Source organism: Pteropus medius, unplaced genomic scaffold, assembly GCF_902729225.1.
Source record: "Pteropus medius unplaced genomic scaffold, Ma_sr-lr_union100, whole genome shotgun sequence".
In the NCBI taxonomy this organism is placed as follows: Eukaryota; Metazoa; Chordata; class Mammalia; order Chiroptera; family Pteropodidae; genus Pteropus; species Pteropus medius.
Genome location: NW_024351646.1, coordinates 882,516 through 904,111, shown reverse-complemented (window position 1 = coordinate 904,111; position 21,596 = coordinate 882,516). Strand labels below are relative to the sequence as shown.

Sequence of the window (21,596 nt, the reverse complement as noted above, 5' to 3'; positions counted from 1 at the left end):
TCTTGTTTTCTTATCCTTTCAGCCACTCTATCTTTTGGTTGGAGCACTTAATCTTTTTCCATTTAAGGTACTTATTGATAGGAATGTCGTTGTTACCATTCTTTATTCTTGTTTTTGATACATGTTTTTTCTTCTTAAAGAAGTCCCTCCAACATTTCCTGTATTACTGGCTTAGTGGTGATAAATTACTTTAGCTTATTTTTGTCTGGAAAGCTCTTTATCTGTCCTTTAACTCTAAATATAGCTTTGCTGGATAAATTTTTCTTGGTTGTATATCCTGGGTCTTCATCCTGTCGAATATTTTTTGCCAAGCCCTCTGTCCTGCATAGTTTCTTTTGAGAAATCAGCTGCCAGTCTTATGGGTGTTCCCTTATAAGTAATTATTTGTTTTTCTCTTGCTGCTTTTAATATTCTTTGTATTTAAACTTTGGCATTTTAATTATTATGTGTCTTGGTGTGGGCCTCTTTGGATCCCTTATTTTTGGAATTCTCTGAGCTTCCTGGGGTTTTATGTCCATTTCCTTCACCAGATTAGGGAAGTTTTCCATCATTATTTCTTCAAACAGCTGATCAACATCTTGATTTTCTTCTGTTACACCGATCAGATGAATATTTGGAGCCTTAGTAGTGTCACATATCCTCTTTAAATTATTTTTATAGTCTTGGCATTTTTTTTCTTGCCATTCTGATTGAGTGTCTTGATTGGCTTTCCTGTCCTCTAGATAGGGCATTTGATCTTCTTGTTTATTCACTTCGTTTATTCCTTTGTTTACTCCACTTAATAGACTTCTCATCTCAGATAATGTGTTCTCCATTTCAGACTGGTTACCTTTTATAATTTCCATTTCCATTTTTATCTCCTTGTTGAAGTTCTCTACACTTCCCAAAAGTTCATTGAGTATCTTTATAACTAGTGTTTTGAACTCTGCATCTGTTAGATTACTTGACTCCATTATATCTGGATCTCTGTTCTGTTCTCTCATATGGTTTCTGCTTCTTTGTCTTCCCATTTTGGCTGCCTTTCCACATCTATTTCTATGTACAAAGCAAAGCTCCAAGTCTCTTGGTGCTTTTGTGAAGTAGTTGTCCAGTGGCACAGTCCTGAGAGGGGTTCAGCTGCAGGTCAAATTTAGCCCAAGCCTCTACCTCTCTGGAGCCACCTGTTAAGATTCAGCAAGCAATCCACAGATGCTGTACTTATAGTTGCCTCAAAAGGCCACACCAGAAACTGAGGCCAGCTACCTCCATCAATGTGAGTCTCAGTGAGGAGCACCTGACTCACTGAGGATACACCTGGATGTGGCTTGGGTGGGGCTGTGAGTTGGGGAAGGTGGAGTTTCACGGAATCTTCTGGGCGGAGTGACCTCTGTTATCCAGTTTGATGATGTCACAGCTATGGCGACGCTATAGCGGAGGACTCAACAGAGGAACAGTAGTTACCACCAGCACTTCTGTACCGTGCATGTCTCGCCTCGGCCCTCACTCCAACAATGTCTCCCTGTAAGTCCCTGGTGCCCCTGCGTGCAGCCGAGTCGGCCCTGGTGCTCAGAGCGAACAGATCTGTCACCGCGGAAATCCAGCCGCTTTAAGAGGCGTCCGCCACTGTCTCAGCCTCCGTCTCACTCAGCTGCTCAAGACTGAGCAGCCCCGTGTCCTCGCCCCATCCTACCTTCTGCTGTTGCAGGGTGCTTTCTTGGATTCCTCCCTAGTTGTATGGCTTGTTCATCAAGATCCCAGGCAATTTTTCCTTGCTGCTGCTCCTTGTTTCCGTCACAATTTGATTTGGTCGCCAGAGGGATGAACAGAGCCTCTATCATCTACGCCATTTTTTTCCTCCCTCTAGGCATCTTTTGATTTCTTCATTGATCTCCTTGTTAACCCATTCATTGTTTAGTAGCATGGTGTTAAGCCTTTGTGTGTTTGTATTTTTCAGTTTTTATCTTTTAGCTGCTTTCTATTTCCATAGTATTGTGATCGGAGAAGATGGTTCATATGATTTCATTCTTCTTAAATTTATGAGATTTGTTTTGTGGCCTAACATGTGGTCTCTCCCGGATAATGTTCCATGTACACTTGAGAAGAATATATATTCTCCTGCTTTGGAATGAAACTCTCTGAAAATATCGATTAAATCTACCTGGCCTAGTATGTCATTTAAGGCTGCTTTTTCCTTGTTGATTTTCTGTCTGGGAGATCTATCCATTGGTGTCAATGGAGTGTTAAAGTCCCCTACTATGAGTGTATTATCGTTGATCTCTCTCTCTCTCTATGTTGGTCAATAGTTGCTTTATAAATGTAGGTGTTCCTGTGTTGGGTGTGTATATGTTTACTAGGGGTATGTCCTCTTGTTGCATTGATCCCTTTATCATTATGTAATGCCCTTCTTTGTCTCTTATTATAGTCTTTATTTTAAAGTCTATTTTATCTGATGTAAGTATTGCTACCCAAGCTTTTTTTCATTTCCATTTGCATGAAATGTCTTTTTCCATCCCTTTTAGTCTGTGTGTGTGTCATTTGATCTGATGCGGGTCTCTTTTAGACAGCATATGTGTGGATCTTGTTTTCTTATCCGTTCAGCTACACAATGTCTTTTGATTGGAGGATTTAATCCATTTGCAGTTGAAGTAATTATTGCTAAGTACATAGTTATTACCATTTTAGTATTCATATTTATGGGTTTTCCCTACTTCTTTTTACAGAAGTCCCCTTAACATTTCTTGTAATACTGGCTTCTTGGTGATGAATTCCTTTAGCTTTTTTTTTTTTCTGAGAAACTGTTTATCTCACCTTCCATTTTAATTGATAGCTTTGCTGGGTAGAGTAGTCTTGGTTGTAGGTTCTTGTTTTTCATCACTTTGAATACGTCTTGCCAGTCCCTTTAGGTCTGCAAATTTTCTATTGAAACATCAGCTGACATTCTTATGGGGTACCCTTATAAGTAACTAGCTGCCTTTCTCTTGCTGCTTTTAAGATTGTCTCTTTGTCCTTAATTTTTGCCATTTTAATGACAATATGTCTTGATGTGAGTCCTTTTAGATTCCTCTTGTTTGGGACTCTTTGTGCTTCTTAGACTTATGTCTAATTCCTTTGCCCAATTAGGGGTGTTTTCTGTCATTATTTATTCAAATCACTTCTCAATCTCTTGCTCAATCCCTGTGCTGCTTATGTTGGTACTCTTGATGTTGTGCCAGAGGTCTCTTATTCTTTTCTCTTTTTTTATTCTTTTTTTTTTGTTTAATCCAATTGAGTGCTTTCTGCTACTTTATGTTGCAACTTACTGATTTGATCTTCTGCTTCACCTAATCTACTGTTGATTCCTTCTAGTGTATTCTTCCTTTCAGTTATTATATTCTTCATTTCTGATTGGTTTTTTTATGATTTCTGTGTCCTTTTTTACATTATTATCTCTCTGTTGAAGTTCTCACTTAGATCATCTTTCTCCCCCTAAGTTTATTGAGCATTTTAATAACCATTGTTTTATATCTTGTCTCTGGTAGGTTACTTGCCTCTATTTAATTTAGTTTTTTTTTTTTCTAGAGTTTCTCCTGTTATTGGGATGGGAAAGTTTTAACAACAAACTCATTTCTTTAATTGATGTAGGGCTCTTCAGATTTTCTGTTTCATCTTTTGTCAGACATGATAAGTTATATTTTTCAAAGAATTTGTCCATTTCCTTTATGTTCTCTAATTCTTTTGTTGTCTAAGAATACACTCTGTATGATTTCAGCAAATTGTCTGTCTAGGGGAATGTTCTATGTGTGTCTGAAAGGAACATATATTTTATTCTTGATGCATGTTGTGTCATTTAATATATAAATGCAGTTTTTGCATGTTGTCTATTGCTTTACTGGATTGTATTCTGCTTGTTCAAACAATATTTGTTATTTTGGAGGATAAAAGCTGACAAGAAGATTTTAAAATTAATAGATATGCAAAGGACCTAGAATAGCCAACAGTCTTAAGAAAAGTGTGAAACATTTACACTACGTAATGTTAATATTTACTATAAAGCTATATTAATCCAGACAGTGTGGTACTGATGTAAGAACAAACAGATATATAAATGGAACAGGAGAGTCCAAAAATGGACCCACACATATGTGGACAAATGAGTTTTCTAAAGGTGCAAATGCGATTTACAGGGGGAAAGGAAAGTCTTTTGAACACATTGTGCTGGAACAAATGGATATCAGTATTGGAGGAAACAAAATCCTTGACCCATACAAAAACTAACTTCATATCATATACAAAAACTAACTTCAGTTCTAGTATGACCGAATTGTTTCTGTTATACTAACCCATCTAACAGATAAAAGCTGTTAACTCTGAAAAATATACTTTAAAAACTGTTGAAGACACTGGAGAGTAACCAAAAGAACATTTTTCTGGATTATCATATGTTGAGTAATTTTGGATTGTATCCCAAACATTATCAATGTTATGTTATAGTAACGCTGTATTCTGTTATATTGTTATGTGTTTTTGTCATAGTAGGCAATTAACTAGGTTAGACTGAAACTAGAGATGCTGTCTCACCTAAAGTAGATAGCAACTCAGATCTCTGGAATTCCTCTAACTTCTGACTCTTCTCCAAAATTTGCCCGCTTTTATTCACTCTACCAGTACACGTTTTGTTTTGTTTTTCTAGAGATTATAGTTACTGTCTGTAGAAAGATGTTTTCAAGAGCTTACTTCTCCATATTAAAAGTGGAACTGTTACAATCAATTCTGACATTGACCCTGTATTCTGAGACCTTGCTAAATTCATTTATTAGTTTTAGTGAGTCTTTTTTAAATTCTTTTAAAATCTCTACATCCACTGTCATGTCTTTTTATCATTTCTTTTTCAGACTGAATGCCCTTTATTTTTATTTTATCTTGTTCCCATTCTGAGGGTAAAAGTTTTCAACCTTTCAGCATTAAGTGTATATTAGCTGTGATTTTCCTTAGATGCCCTTTATTAATTTGTGGCAATTTCTGTCTATTCCTAGTTTGGTGAGAGTCTTTAACATGAATGGATGTTGGATTTTCCAAATGCTTTTTCTACATTTATTGAGATGAGCATTTTATTCTGTTAATATGATGAATTTCACTGATTTTCAAATGTTAAGTTGACTTTGCATTCCTGGGATAAACCTTACATGATCGTGATGTTTTATTTTTTAAGTATTTCTTGATTTGGTTTGCTAATATTTGGCAAGTTTTTTTGTCTTTATGTTTATGAGCGATATCATTCTTTAGTTTTTGGTATATTTTTGCTTAGAACATCTTTGATTTTAGTACCATGTTAATGTTAGCCTTGTAAAATGAGTTGGGAAATTTCATGCCTGTTCTCTCTCCTGAAAGAATTTGTGTAAAATTGGTATATTTGCTAGGATTTTTCAATGTTCACTTCTCTGTTTTGTAATTTTTGTGTAAGATTGCTTTAAATTTTATAATTTTTTCCTTAAATATGTGATAAAATTCACCAGTTAACTCATCTGGGCCTGAAGTTGTCTTTGTGGGACTAGCTTTAATTTCAAATTCAGTTTCTTTAATAGATATAGGGGTATTCAAATTTTCTATTTCTTGCTTTGATAATTTGTTCTTTCAAAGATTTTCTGCCTTTTTATCTAAGTTGTCAATTCGTTGGCATACAGTCGTTTTGTAATATTCTTGTATTATCGTTTCAAAGTCTGTTGTCTCTTGAGCAACATTCCCTCTTTCTCTGAAACTGATAAAATTTTAGTTCAACAGGATTCTATAAAAATACAAATTTGTATGCACTAATAGCATTTCCTGAAAATATATAAAGTAAGTATTGACAGTAATGAAAGGAGAGATAGTCAAAATGCGCATAGATGGATACTTTAACATACCCATGTAATTGATTTTTGTCTGTTTACAAACAGGAGAATCTGTAATGATATAGAAGATTTGAACATGATAAACGAATATGACCTAATTAACATGCATAGGTCATTACATTTTGCAACTATAGAATATACATTCTTCTCAGGTGTATATGGCACACTAACCAAAATAGATCCTATTTTGGGACATAAAGATAATTGCAACCAATTTCAAAGGATTTACATCATACACTATAGTTCTGTAACTACTGTTGAAATAAATTAAAACTCTGAACAGAAATATAACTAGAAAATGTTTGGAAAGTAAGGAACACACATCCAAATAGCCCATAAGTCAAAGAAGAAACCACAGTGTGATTAGTAAATATTTTGAACAGAATGATAATGAAAATATAGACACATCAGAAAAGACAAAGATAAAGAACTATTCAGATAGAAATTTATTACTTTATTTATATCGATATAAATATATATCAGAAAATTAGAAAAGTTAAAAATTGATAATTTAAGCTTGCAACTCTGGACATAAAATAATTAAAACTAACAAAGCCAAAAGTTGATTCTTTGAAAAGATTAATACAATTGATAAATCTCTAACAAGACTGATCGAGAAAAATGAGAAAACACAAATTCTTAATGCCATGAATGAAAAAAGCAACATCATTACAAATCTTGCAGAGGTTAAAAGAGTATTAAGAAAATATTATGACCAACTTTATGTCAACAGATTTGATAACTGAGGTGAAATGGGCACAGTTCTAGAAAAACAAATTATAAGAAATGTCACAAAAAGAGAAAAATCTTAGTCTTTTTTATCTATTAAATAAATTTAATCTTAAATTTAAAACTTGCAAACAAAGCTCTCAGCCCACATGGCTTCATTGCTGATTTCTTCATGTCATTTAAAGAAGAAATAATACCAATATTATTCAATTTCTTTTGGAGAAGCATAAAGAGAATACTTCTCTTCTCATTTGATAGCAAATTGAACTATATTAGAATGAAGAATTATTCTTCTTCAAAAGATATCAAGAAAGTAGATAGGCAAGCTACAGACTAGGAGGAGATATTTGTAATATATAGTTTTGACAAATGGCTTATATTTAGAATATATAAAGAACACTTACAAATCAAAAAGAAAAAGGTAGACAACCCAGTAGAAAAATAAATGGGTAAAAGACATGAACAAATATTTTTTTTAAAAAAGAAATATCCAAATGGCCATTATGTATATGAAAAGGTGCTGAACATCATTACTCTTCAGAGAAATGTAGATTAAAGCCACAATAAGACTACCCTACATACATTACACAAAGAAGAATGGTTAAAATTAAAAAGACTGATAATATCACATGTTGATGAGTATTTGGAGCAACTAGAATTCACATATATTGATGGTAGGAAAGAAATTCTTTCAACCACTTTGAGAAACAAGCAGTACCTATTAATGCTAAATGTATAGCTATCCTGTGTCCCAGCAGTACTACACACAGACATTTAAGAGAAATGAGCATATATTTCCACTAATGGAAATGTGTAGGAATATTCATATGAACATTATTAGCATAATTGCCCAAAACATGAACTATCCCAAATGTCCGTCAACAGGAAAATGGATGAATATTGTGCTATATTCTTACAATGTGATACTACACAGCAGTGAAAAAGAGCTACTCATACACACAAGAACTTGGACAAATCTCAAATAATTTGTTGAGCAAATAGGCCAGGCATGTTATGTAAAGTTCGAGGGAAAACAAAACTGATCTATGGTGATAAATGATTGATGTTCTATGGTCAGAATGGTAGTTATCTCTGGGAGTCAGTTATTGACAGGGAAAGGCCACAAGGGAACTTTCTGGGATTATTATAGTGTTTTATATTTTCATCTAGGTGGTGGTTATATGGGTGTATACATATGAAAAAAATTCATTGAGCTCTACAGTTAAGATCTGCACTTCACTATATAGAAATTGTACTTCAATGAAAAAACAAAGGATTTCTTATACACATCATCTTATGAGCCTGTGAAATTATTCCTTGGGGAATGGTATTGCTTGATAATTAGGATGTACATATAGTACACAAGTATGCCCATTTCACCACATCTATGCCAACACTTGACATTATCCAGATTTCTTATTTTGTGGCCAATCTAATGGATATAAATGGTATTGTGTTGTTTTTATTCTTTCCCTTTCTAATATGTGTTATCCATTTAGGTTTTCCTTTCTGTGAATTGCTCATTCCTATTATGTTATCTTTTCTAACCGTACAGTTTTTTTCCTAGTCTTGATTTACACTTAATTTGTTCGTTTCCTTTTCTTTGGAGGCTTTTCCCCCACTGAGATGCCCCTGGCTATGGATGTTGTTTACTGTCTTCTGGATATATTTGTTTCTATAGTAATTAATTCAAAAGAGTCTTACATTCTGAACACTTAAGCTTTTTATTCGTATCCTGATGACTTCCATATTGAAGCCATTAGTTGCTGTATAATAACGGGCTCTAGTAATACATTTACCTGCATACCAGACAGTTCCCATAGAATATTCTACTTCATTCATCTTTACTTAGTATGTGAGGAATTGGCATCATCATTGCCAAAATCAGGAATCCTCACATTCCAAAGTTTGTCAGATTCTGCTGTGTTTCTTGTCTCTTTCCTCTTAGTTATCTTCTCTTACTAATAACTCTGCAATTCCTGTCCCCCATCCCCCGCTTTTTAAAATAATACTATTTAGATATTTTTTTCATATGAATTCCTAGTAGCTTTTTTTTCTGGACAGACGACTCTTCATTTGTGTACTGTTCATTGAATCTGTGGGCTCAGGAAGGGCATAGAGCTTTCTATTGCAAGAGCAGATTTCTTAGAATGAATATTGATAACTAGTGATCTAAATATTGTCCAGTACAGCAGGAGTATAGAAGTTAAGTTTTATTTATCTTATACATTATGTGTGTGTGTGTGTGTTAAATAAAGTGTAAAGTGGAACCACTTCTAAAACCATGCCTAGTAATCCAGTGCTTAATATTGCCAGAATAAATTAAAGCCAAATGTGTGAGAATAAAAACGCAATTTAAGAATAAGAAGATTATGGGGTTCTTGAGATTATCATGCTAAATGAAATAAGTCAGACAGAAAAAGTTGCGAACCATATGATTTCACTTTTATGTGGAATATAAAACCGAAAGCAACAAACGAACAAGACAAAAACTCATAGACACTGACAACAGTTTAGTGGTTACCAGAAGGAAAGAGGGGAGGCGGGGAGGTAGATCTGGGTAAACGGGGTCAAATATATGGTGACAGAAGGAGATTTGACTTTGGGTGGTGAACATACAATGCAATATACATACAATGATGTATTATTGAAATGTACACTTGAAACCTATATAATTTTATTAACCAGTGTCACCCCAATAAATTTAATTTAAAAATTGTTTAAAAAGAATTTTAAAAAAGACAAACACCAAATAAAACAAACAATCCAATTTTAAAATGGGCAGAGGACCTGAATAGACATTTCTCCAAAGAAGACATACAGATGGCCTACAGACATATGAAAAGATACTCAACATCACTAATCATCAGGGAAATGCAAATTAAAACCACGTGAGATATTACCTTACACCTGTTAAAATCATCAGTAAATCAACAAATAACAAGTGTTGGCAAGGATGTAGAGAAAAGGGAACCTTCATACACTATTGGTGAGATTGTAAATTAGTGTAGCCAGTATGGAAAACAGTATGGAAATTCCTCAGAAAATTAAAAATAGAATTTCCATATGATCCAGCAGTTCTACTGCTGGGTATTTATCCAAAGAAAACAAAAACACTAATTCAAAAAGCTACATGCACCCCTGTGTTGATTACAGCATTACTAGTAATAGCCAAAATATGGAAGCAACCTAATATGTCAATCAACAGATGAATGGATAAATATGTCAATCAACAGATGAATGGATAAAGATGTGAATAAAGATATATATATGATGGAATATTATTCAGTAATAAAAAACTGAAACCATGTCATTTGCAACAACATGGGTGGACCTAGAGGATATCATGCTTAGTGAAATGTCAGACATGAAAAAACAAATACCATATAATTTCACTTATATGTAGAGTCTAAGAAAAAAAAAACAAAAGAATAAATAAAACAGAAACAGATACATAGATATAGAGAAAAGCTGATAATTGCCAAATGGGAGGGAATGCGGATAGGAATTTTTAAAAATGGTAAAGAGACAAGAAAAAATTTAACAGAAAAAATATTGGGCAAATTTAAAGTGTTAAAAATCAGTACTAAAACAATGTAATATTTCCCACGTGAGAAAAGTCTGTGAATGCGCATCATACTATTCAAAGAAGCTAACCTTCAAATTACTAGTTTGGTAATAATGAAAGCAAAACAAAAAGAATAAAAGGATGAGATTTTAGATGGCGCATGTGTCTGGAGTATAGTATCAAACTGAATAACAGGGGAAAACTGGATTTGATGACTCAGCATTTTCAGTATATAAAACCTCTTGCTGATGAAATAATGTATATTTTTTCTATTTTAAAATGATTATGAAGAATCTAATATGTTTCATGTACTGTACTAGTAAAGGATTCCCACTCTAGGCAAGAATATTATATTAATTACATTAAAGCTAATGCACAGTAATAAAGAGATTATAAGATACAGTGACTTAAATGCTGAAGAATTTTGTTTCTTTCATGTACAGTTTCTAATACCACAGGCCATTGGAAACATCATTACTCATGTTTATTCAAGAATCCAGGGTCTTTCCATACATAATTCCACCATCTCTTGGGGTTTTTGTGGCATTCACATGTTTAGATATGTATTATTGCCAAGTCCAGGTTTCAGTAAGCAAGAAAGTAGAAGAGGGTGTAGAGGAAACATGCCTACTGTCTCAATGCTCTAATTTTCTCCCACATTCTCTTGATGAGAACATTGTCAATGGCCACACCAATTTTCAAAGGAGGCTGAAAAGTGTTATATGGCTGGGTAGCCACATGCCTGGCTACTACTCTTAATACAAAAGAAAGGTGGAATAGATTCCAGTGGGCAGCTTTTAATTTACTATAGATGGCTTGTTCTTTCTCTGATTTTATACTTCTTCTTATACAAATGTACAACATATAAAAACAATGTTAGACCCAAGAAAACAATTACACCTGATGCAAAGTTGGAGTGTAGATATCCACTTATTATTTGTATAGGTCACGATGGCTATGACCACAGCATATATCCTATAGGCATGAATCAATTTTTTTCAGGTTTTTTTGAGATATAATTGTCATACAGCACTGTATAAGTTTAAGGTGTACCACATAATGACTTGACATACATGTGTTGTGAAATGATTACTGCAGGAAATTTCATTAACATCCATCTCATATAGATATAAAAAAGAAAAAACTTTCCTTGCGATGAGAACTTTTAGCATTTATTCTCTTAGCAAACTAAATTGTTTTGTTTTGTTTTTGATCATATGAATTTGGCATTGTTACAAATGAGCCAGAAGCAGTGAGATTAGTGAAGATTTAGAATCAAAAGCTAGGACTTAGCTTAGTCTCTGAGGACTTAGACTCTGAGTCATCCCCGTTTTAAGTATAGGCTCTCCATGGATATTTCCCCCTAAAACCCTTGTCTTTTTAATCTTCAATCCACCCTATTTGATATTTAAACTTCCTACCAAAACTGGGCTAGATTGCTTATGTTGAACTCTAATCTCCAACACTTAATGACCATGTTTTAGGGCAAATTATATATGTAATCATTCTGAGCTTTACTTTCCTTATCTACAATAGGTGGATAACAGTAGAAAATACCTCATAGGGCTTTGGAAAGGATTTTTTTTCTTTCTTTTTTTTTGGAAAGGATTAAATGAGTTCATATGTATATATTTCTTAGAACAATGCTTGGAACATCATAAGTGTCATGTACAAGCTTGGCACATAATAAATGTTATGTATGTATTTCTTGTCGTCGTTGTCATAATCATCATCATCATCAGATTTGCTGGTTTCCCTGTGTTTGATTTGGATTAGCTTATGTGTACCTTTTAATCTTTTGTTATCCTTTGTGTCAATTTTACTTTTTCTTTCTCTTTTTAGATGGGAAGTTTGGGATTAAGATCTCACAAAAAAGAAGTTCTAGGAAAGCTTCATTTTATAGTGAAATGGAGGGTGAAGATACAAGAGATGGTCCCTTGTATTCTATTTTAGAAGAACTGTGGCAGGATACTGAACAGATAAAAAGATATCAGGAAAAACAGAACAAATCTCTGAGTCATGCTTCATTTGTCAATAAGAAAATATTGAATGCAGAGTGGGATTATGAATATAAAGACAGTGGAAAATTTGTTCAGCCAAGCCAAAATTATATTATTCCTTCACAGAAAAGACCTGGTAAATGTGATTCATTTGGAAAGAGTTTTAAGCATAATGTAGACTCACATATTCATAGTAAAAACAATGCAACAAAGAACTTTGATAAAATTACTAGACATGGACAAGTTTTTGCCCAGAGTTTTTATACTAACCTTGAAAATACACATAGGAGAATGAAATTCTGTGAAAGTAATCAGTGTGGGAAAGTCCTCAGCCTCAAACAAACACTTAGTCACAATATGAAATTTCCTGCTGGGGAGAAAGCAAACACATGTACTGAATTTGGGAAGATCTTCACCCAGAAGTCACACCTCTTTACATCTCAGAGAATTCATACTGTGGAAAAAACTCAACTTAGCAGATGTGTAAATGTTTTTACACAGAAGCCACTACTCAGTATATATTTGAGAGTTCATAGAAATGAAAAACTATATATATGTACTGAATGTGGGAAAGCATTCATCCAGAATTCAGAATTAATCACGCATGAGAAAACTCATACTAGAGAAAAACCCTATAAATGCAGTGAATGTGGAAAATCATTTTTCCAGGTGTCATCTCTACTGAGGCATCAGACAACTCATACTGGAGAAAAACTCTATGAATGCAGCGAATGTGGGAAAGGTTTTTCCCTGAACTCAGCCCTCAATGTACATCAGAAAATTCATACTGGAGAGAGACACCACAAATGCAATGAGTGTGGGAAAGCCTTTACTCAAAAATCAACACTCAGGATGCATCAGAGAATTCATACAGGAGAGAGATCCTATATATGTACTGAATGTGGGCAGGCCTTCATCCAGAAGGCTCACTTAATTGCACATCAAAGAATTCATACTGGAGAGAAGCCTTATGAATGCAACGAATGTGAGAAATCATTCCCTTCTAAGTCACAACTCCAGATGCATAAGCGAATTCACACAGGAGAGAAACCCTATATATGCACTGAATGTGGGAAGGCCTTCACCAACAGGTCAAATCTTAATACTCACCAGAAATCTCATACTGGAGAGAAGTCTTATATATGTGCTGAATGTGGAAAAGCCTTTACTGACAGGTCTAATTTCAATAAGCACCAGACAATTCATACCGGAGAGAAACCCTATGTTTGTGCTGATTGTGGGAGGGCCTTTATCCAGAAGTCAGAGTTAATTACACATCAGAGAATTCATACTACAGAGAAGCCTTATAAATGTCCTGACTGTGAGAAATCCTTTTCTAAGAAACCACATCTCAAAGTACATCAACGAATTCACACAGGAGAGAAACCGTATATATGTGCAGAATGTGGAAAGGCCTTTACCGACAGGTCAAATTTCAATAAACACCAGACAATTCATACCGGAGATAAACCCTATAAATGCAGTGACTGTGGAAAGGGCTTTACTCAGAAATCAGTTCTGAGTATGCATCGCAATATTCATACATGAAAATAACTCTGTTTCTTGAAAATGAGAAAGCCTTATAACAGAAGTCAGGTCTAAGTGTGTATCATAAAATTCATCCAAGCTAGATCCTATATGAATACATTGCATAATAAAAAATATTTGTCAGGGTCTCTCACCTGAAATGAGAAAAATTATTTAGAAGAGATCCTTTAAGAATGCATTGAATGAAGGAAAATTCACATATTTGCATGGCTTCACAAAATATAATAATAATTCATACTAGGAAAAATGCTGTTTGATGCATTAGGAAAAAAGCCTCCCCATTATAAAGTATTATAAAGCAAATTGTTAATAAATTCTTTATAGATGGAGTGTACAAACTTTTGTAAATGACAGTCATGTTTACTGTGTTATATTAAGCATTTAAAGTGACAATGAAAATGTCGCTATGAAAATGAAAGGTAGTACAACAAAATATATTTGATACGTAGACCTACCGTCAGTTCTGTAGGGTTTTTGTGGCAGAATACATTACACAACAGGAAGAATAATTGAAGTTTATTTTTTTAATTTAATATAATTGTTTCTATCAAATATGTTTCCTATTGAATATTTCTTGCACATGAATCCACAGTTTTAAAGTCATTTTGGTTTTATATATGCATACATCTGCAGATGTAATTTTACATGAACACATAAATATAATCCTGTCATTCATATTGATTTTCATGACATATTTTTATCTTCTTTCATTGTGTTACAGTGCAAAACAGCCAGAGTTCTCTTCTTTTATGCTTGCCCCTTTGCAATGTTACTCTGTTGTTTCTCTTATTACAAGGTAGAGCCTTCTCTCTACTCCTTGACTTTGAGCTTGGCCATGTGACTTGCTTTGGCCATTGTACATTATCAAGGAGATTCAAGAAGAGGTTGGAGAAATGTGAAAAGCCTGCCTTAAGGCCTGCCCTCTCTTGCTGCTCTTTGGAATTCTGAGACCTTTATGTGAAGAAACTCATATTACTCTACACAGGAGATGAAAAGCTAGATGGAGCAGTGGTGAGCCAGCCCACTTGAGGCCCCTTAGGCCAACTGCCAAACATGAGAGTGAGGCCTTCCTAGACCTCCAGCCCCAGCCAAGCCACCCTATACCAGAAGAGCCATACCAGTTATCTCAGCCAACTTGAAGAATTGTGAGATAAATAATTGTTGTTTTCAACTGCTAAGTTTTGGGATACTTTGTTATACAGCAATGCTAATAATACCTAAAGGTATATGCATGGGGATGGGTATCGTAACAAAACATAAGATATGTGGCATTAGCATTGGGCCAGAGCAGCAGGTGGAGACTGGAAAAAACAATGAGGAAAACCATTAAGAAATGCTGGAAAAGATGGCATCCCATATTATTTAGTAAGGAAAAAAATAGCAAAACAATCGCCATGCTCTGTGGGAAGATAGAAAATGTATTAAGTGAACTTGTGGATCTGGCTAAGGAAATTTCCAGCAGAATATTAGAAATATCAGTTTGCTTCTATTAGCTGCATATGATAAGATACAGAGAGATATGACCCAAGAGAATAACTGTTGCATTTGCTAGCAGAATTCAGAAGAAATACAAAAAGCCAGGACATGCTGGGTTGGAAAATAACTGTTGCACATCTCCAGTCTCTCCAGCCATTAAAATATTCTCAAGGTGAAAAAAATGTCCTCAGGGTAAAGATCAAGTCATGAGTGTGGCTGTAGGACCCTTTGTTAAAATGTGAAATATTTAAGTGGTGTTTGGGAGATCCTCTCAACTAAGCTAAATGGCTTCTAAAAACTTCATGATATTGTCCCCAGTAGCCTGACACACTGCTCAAAGTAGAGAGAGGCCTGTCTTAAAAAGAATTGTCAATGTGGCATTTAAGGTATGGAGTAAATTTAAACTAGATTCATAGAAAACCTATAAAGTTTTAAATAGAGTTTTACTAACAGAACTACCTCCAGGTTGGACTTAATGGGACTGAAATGGTCTGGAATGAAAAGTGGCCTCTGGACTCCCCTCTCTAACTTCTATGAACAGGAAACAAACTGAGAAAGTTACTCAGCTGCAAACATGGGCCATTTCTTATGGGAAAAGAAGAACGTCTCAGAAAGAAGACCCAAGAACAATATATTAAAATGGACTGGGGAGCCATTCCCAGGTAGAACTGTGACCTAATCAAGAAACGTTATCTGCCTCTGGTACAGAGAGACCTGACATTTGTTTTCTGGGATTTCAGAATTGTTATGGAACAGTGACTGAGATGTGCCCCTTCTTCCTCCCCCTTTTGAAGTAGAGTATCTATTACAGTTATCCTGTTCCTATGTCACGTGTGTGTGTGTGTGTGTGTGTGTGTGTGTGTGTGTGTGTGTGTGTTGTGTTTGGTTGTGTGGGTTCGAATCATATAACATGTCATTTAGCTCACGCAGGTCTCTGAATGAAGAAACTGAGAAACTGCACCCAGGGAGTCTCAGCTGCATCTGAACCCGATACAGAAGACTTGAGGTCCTGGATTTCAACCTGGTGCCACAATTTGGGATGAGACATTTGGAGGTCTTGGAATGGGGGTGAACTTTTTTTTGCATGGTATGGTAATGTAAATAATATATGACCAGAAGGTAGACTGTGTTAGATAGAAAAATGCTATAAATGTCTTCCATTCCTATATGTATGCCCCTTTTCAACCTTTATTTCTCTTTGTGTTTTAGTTGGGATAATTTCTATTAACCTATCTTCAGGTTCACTGGTTTTAACCCTTACCCTGGCTCTGTCAGGTCTGCTGGTGAACCCATTGAAGCCATTCTTCATCTCAGTTATGTTTTCATTCTAGAACAATAAATATAATGTCTCTTTCTCTGAAGAAGAGGATGGGCAATAAAACAATATAATAATATTGCATTTTCCCCACATTTTAATTATGTAAATTTTTAATCATGTAGAAATATTGAAAGAATAGCACAATGGACACATATAACTTTCATCTAGATTCAACAATGTAAATTTTTTCCTGAAAAATTCATGATAAGTTATAGATACTATAACATTATGCTCATAACTACTTGAGTATTCATCTCCTAAAAGTAAGGACATTCTCCCACATAACTGGATTATCATTATCAGACTAATTCTATGATATATCTACTCCATTTTATTTCTTTTTTTATTGATTATATCTCCCTTCACCTTTTTCACCCATCTCCTACCTCTTCCAGTCCATTTTTAAATTTCTCCCATCATCGCCAAAATAAAGTTTACATCTTTATTTAGATATAATTAGCACACAGTAAATGGAACTTGTTTAACATGTACAATTTGAAGAGTTTTGACATATGTGTACACCTTTAAGACCATCACTACAATAAAAATAATGAACATTTATTATCCTTTGTCATCCAGCTGTCCCTTCCCATACTCTTCCCCCCAATCTTTGGCAACCACCGATCTGTTTGATGTCATTATAGTCTGCATTTTCTACAATTTTATATAAATGGAATTATACCATAGGTATTCTTGTTTTGTTTGGCTTTTTTTTATTCAGCATAATTATTTTGTGATTTATTTGTGTTGTTACATGTATCTATATTTTTATTGCTAGGCGGCATTTCATTGTATAGATATACCAAATTTGTTTATCCATTCATGTGTTGATAAAAATCTGTATGGCTTCTAATTTTTGGCTGTTGAAAATAAAATTGATAAGAACATTTGTATACAAGTCTTTGTGTGGACATAGTTTTCATTTCTCTTGTGTAAATACCTAGGAATGAATGGTTTGGGCATATGGTGAGTGTATGGTTAACAATTTAAGAAACTGCCAAACAGTTTTCCAAAGTGTTATATCATTTTACATTACCACCAGCAGTATATACGTGTTCCATTTGCTTCATATCTTTGCCCTTTTCATTTTAGCCATTTTAGTGGAAGTGAAGAGTTATCCCACTGTGGTTTTAATTTACATTTTCCTAATAACTAATGCTGTTGACCATCTTGTGCTTATTTTTCATCTATATTATTAGCTTGGTTGATGTAGCTTTTAAAATATTTTGACCATTTTTAAACTGGCCTGTTTATTTTATATTTGAGTTATATGAGTTCTTATATATTCTAGATATAAGTCCTTTGTTGGTTATATATTTTGCAAACATTTTCTCCCAGGTTTGCCTTTTCATTTGAATAAGAGAAGAGCACAAGTTTTTAATTTTAATAAGTCCAATTCATTTATACTTTCTCTTATAGTTCATACTTTTTGAGTCATGGTTAAGAAATTTTTGCAAAACTCAAAGTCACTAAAATTTTATCCTATGCATTCTTCTAGATGTTTTATAATGTTGGCTCTTACATTTAGTTCTGTGGTCCATTTCGATTTAATTTTGTGTGTCATCCTTGTACAGGGGCCATGCTAATCTTCCCTGTATTGTTCCAATTTTAGTATATGTGCTGCTGAAGCGAGCACCATTTTGATTTAATTTTGTATATGGTCTTAGGAAAGGGTTTAGGTTCATTTTGTTTTGCATATGGCTGTCCAGTTGTTCCAGAACCATTTGTTGAAAAAGATCATCCTTTCTTCATTGAGTTGCTTTGTCATCTCTGTAAAAAAATCGGTTGGGTTATTTCTGGAAGTACTTCAGTTCTGTTTTTCTGTTTTTCTGTTTGCCTGTCTAAATGCCAGTACCACTATTGGCATTGCTATAGCTTCTGTATTATTGTAGTGTTACTGATTACTGCAGCTTAATTAGTCTTGAAGTCAGGTAGTATAAGTTCTCCAACTTTACTCATTTTTCCACAGTTGTTTTGGATATTCTAGGTCTTTTGAATTTCCATATGGATTTTAGAATCAGCTTGTTGGTTACTGTAAAAAGCCTGCTTGTGTGTTGATTGAGATTGAATTGAATCTATAGATCTATTTGGAAAGAATTGACATTTTAGCAGTATTGAGTTTTCAGTTCTATGAACAGGGTATATCTTTCCATGTGTTTAGGTCTTTAATTTCTCTCAAAATTGTATTCTGGTTTTCTAGTGTACAAATTGTATACATATTTTGTCAAATTCATAAATATTTCATATGTCTACGTTATTTTAAATAGTATTAGTTATTTTAAATTTTTAATTTCCAATAGTTATTTGCTATTATATAAAATACAATTGACTTTTGTATATTGATCTTGTATCCCATAACCTTGCTAGGCTCACTTATTAGTTCTAGTGCCTTTTTTGTAGATTCTGTATACTTTTCTGCATAGACCTCTTGAGTTGGAGGAGCCTGGGAGGTGGTTCTATAAATTGTCTCCTGGAGATTTTGAAATGAGGAAGTCTTGAATCTGTGAACCCTTGATCCATTTCTGCCTTTCTGCAGTTATTTGGGCTCAATTCTTGGCCAAAACCTTTATCACCTATGCCATATAAATTTCGGCACATAAACTAATAAACCTGATGAACTTGAGCAGAGCAATCTGCCTACCTTTTTTTCCCCATCTCTGTCTCCCAATCAGAACACAATCACCTCAGTTCTGCTCTGGCAATGAAATAAGGTAGATCCTTGGGGCTCAGTAGCTCCTGGTGAACTACTAAAAATTCTGTTGCTCACCCTATAAATACTCTTCGGTCTCAGTGTTCCTCTTCCCTCTAAAAAATAAGGCCCACAAAGGGGCCAGATCCTCTGGTTCATGGAAACACCCCAAAATAAAGAACAATGTGGTTATATCTATCAGAGGGCATGCGCCAGCATGATATTTCTCATTGTGGGTAAGTCCACAAGTCCCATTCCCTTGCTCTCTGTCTTCCCCTCTGTATACAACTCTCCCTTTTGCCCCACTGTACCAGTGTAAGTATCAGGACTTTCCTTCTAGGAATTTATGTCCTGAGCCGCATGTTCAGGCTCCACAGCTGAACACTGAGAAAGACACTTTGTGCTGACCACTGGGACATGGTCTTTGTTTCCTGCAAGCTCTTTGAGGAATGGGGCCCCACATCCTTTCTATTATCCTTTTTATTATCCTAAATTTGATTTGGAATTATCAATATGAATTAAATGATATACCTTCTCTTAAAACATGGATTTCCTCACTCTGTTCCACTAAATAGAACAGGAAATCATGACCAATCCAGAGCCACAAGCATCCCTAACATCCAGATTGTGGTATCAAATACCATTCCCCACTAAAAGGAACAAGGGCTCCCTGGAGAAATGTCTGATTCCAGGTCTGGGGCAGCTAAGATATATGATGAACCTGGAAACTGGAATATCAGAAAGCAAAAAAGCTAAAGAGTACTAAATCCGTGTCAAACAGACTCAGAAGCCAATCCAAACAGGCTTTTATTGGACAAAGATAGGACAAATATGCATCAATAAGAGTAATAACTGCAATGGGCTGAAAAATATCAAGTATGTTTAAATTCATGAGTTCACAGTGGTACTTAAAAATATTATTGGTCATCTTTGGAAAATGCTAAAGAATCATCTCATTTGATAATTGACTAAAAAACGAATCAAGTATTTGTCCTGAACTTAAGTGAACTATTTTTCAGTGTAACCAGATAGTTAAAGAAGGAATGACAGAATTGGAATTCTCTGTAACTCCTAATGAATTAGTGGATCTAGGAAGTATTTATCAATAGGTAATACTATTACAACAAGAGAAAATGACCAGTCAATATGTGCCTCCTGTAATTATCTTTTGTGTAGTTGTCTTGCCAAAAAAAAGAAAGCAGTTTTGCATGTGATCAACCCCAAATATAACTATCAATTCATATGAAATGTAAAGTATAAAAGAACATGTTTGACAACACCACAGGGATGTAATTAGCAAAAGCCAGACTGTGGGAGACTGTGCAGGACAAATGACCTGGGTTTTTAACAATAACATAAAATACAAGAAAAACCATTATAGAGGAGAATCTATAGATTAAATACACACAGAGAACGATCAGCCACTTACAATGTATACACTTGTGGTGTATAGACCCTATAGTGACCTAATCATTCCTGCCACCTGGTATTCATGCCCTTTATAATTACCTCTCCTTGAATGTGGAGAGGATCTGTGACTTTCTTCTAGCCAATAGAATATGGCAAAGGTGATGGGATTTTGCACATGTAGTTAAGGTCCCAGATCAGTTGATTTTGAAATGATTAAAAGGAATATTACCCTAGGTGTGCCTGCTTAATCAAAAACTCTTAAGGACTGAGCCCTCTCTGAGGTCAGAGACTCTGTCATTGGTTTTGAAGAAATAAGCTGCCACAAAATAAATGACCATGATGGAGAATCCCATGTGACAAGGAAATGTGGGCAGCCACTAGGAGCTGAGATAAAGAGAGAAATACACAATTCAACAATATAATTGGAGATTTCATTAACTCACTTTCAATAATGAACAGAACAACCAGGGAGAAGATCAACAAGGAAACAAGACATGAACAACACTAAAAACCAACTAGATCAAAATATATCTATAGAACACTCCATGCAACAGAAGTAGAATACATGTTATTCTCAAGTACACATGGGATATTCTCCAGGAGAAACCATATGCTAGGCCATGAGTTCCTTCCTTTTGGTTTAATTCTGTGGGACAAGAGATATGGAGAGCAAATGCTAAGCTGATCGAGCTTTTCCTGTGTTTGTAAGCAATAAGCTGTCTGAATGAATTTAGGCTCCTTGTCTCCTTACTGGCTTAATATGAAAGTGGGATGAATCAAACTAACAGCTACAATAGTGATCCTTGTGGCCCTAATAGCCACCACACTGCTGTTAAGAGACTTATTACTCCACAGAGGATCCCACAATGAATAAACCAGCTCATCACCTGATGGTGCCTAATGATTGACAAGTCTCATCCGTGCCATGGAGTCTCCAATCAGCTTCATACTGCATCGATCTTAATACAGACATGCAAAGACCACCAGACATTTGAAGACTTCCAACATGAAA

The 21,596-nt window shown here is 34.8% G+C and overlaps 1 protein-coding gene and 1 non-coding gene across 8 annotated transcripts in view; one reads left to right on the top strand and one right to left on the bottom strand.

The window, feature by feature from the left end:
- ZNF81 (zinc finger protein 81) overlaps positions 1 to 17,383 on the top strand; it is an 81,151-nt gene extending 63,768 nt beyond the window's left edge. For 6 of the 7 annotated variants that reach the window (XM_039843791.1, XM_039843795.1, XM_039843794.1 and 3 more), the window contains one exon: positions 11,986 to 17,383. In XM_039843791.1, coding sequence (XP_039699725.1) covers positions 11,986 to 13,691 — 1,706 coding nt within the window. In that variant the 3' untranslated portion in view covers positions 13,692 to 17,383. The remainder of the gene's footprint in view (positions 1 to 11,985) is intronic. The other variant, XM_039843798.1, reaches the window with a different exon arrangement.
- A 628-nt stretch (positions 17,384 to 18,011) lies between these two features.
- Positions 18,012 to 18,121, bottom strand: LOC120587112 (U6 spliceosomal RNA). Its single transcript, XR_005648876.1, has one exon. It is a non-coding gene; the product is annotated as a U6 spliceosomal RNA (small nuclear RNA).
- Positions 18,122 to 21,596: the final 3,475 nt, after the last annotated feature.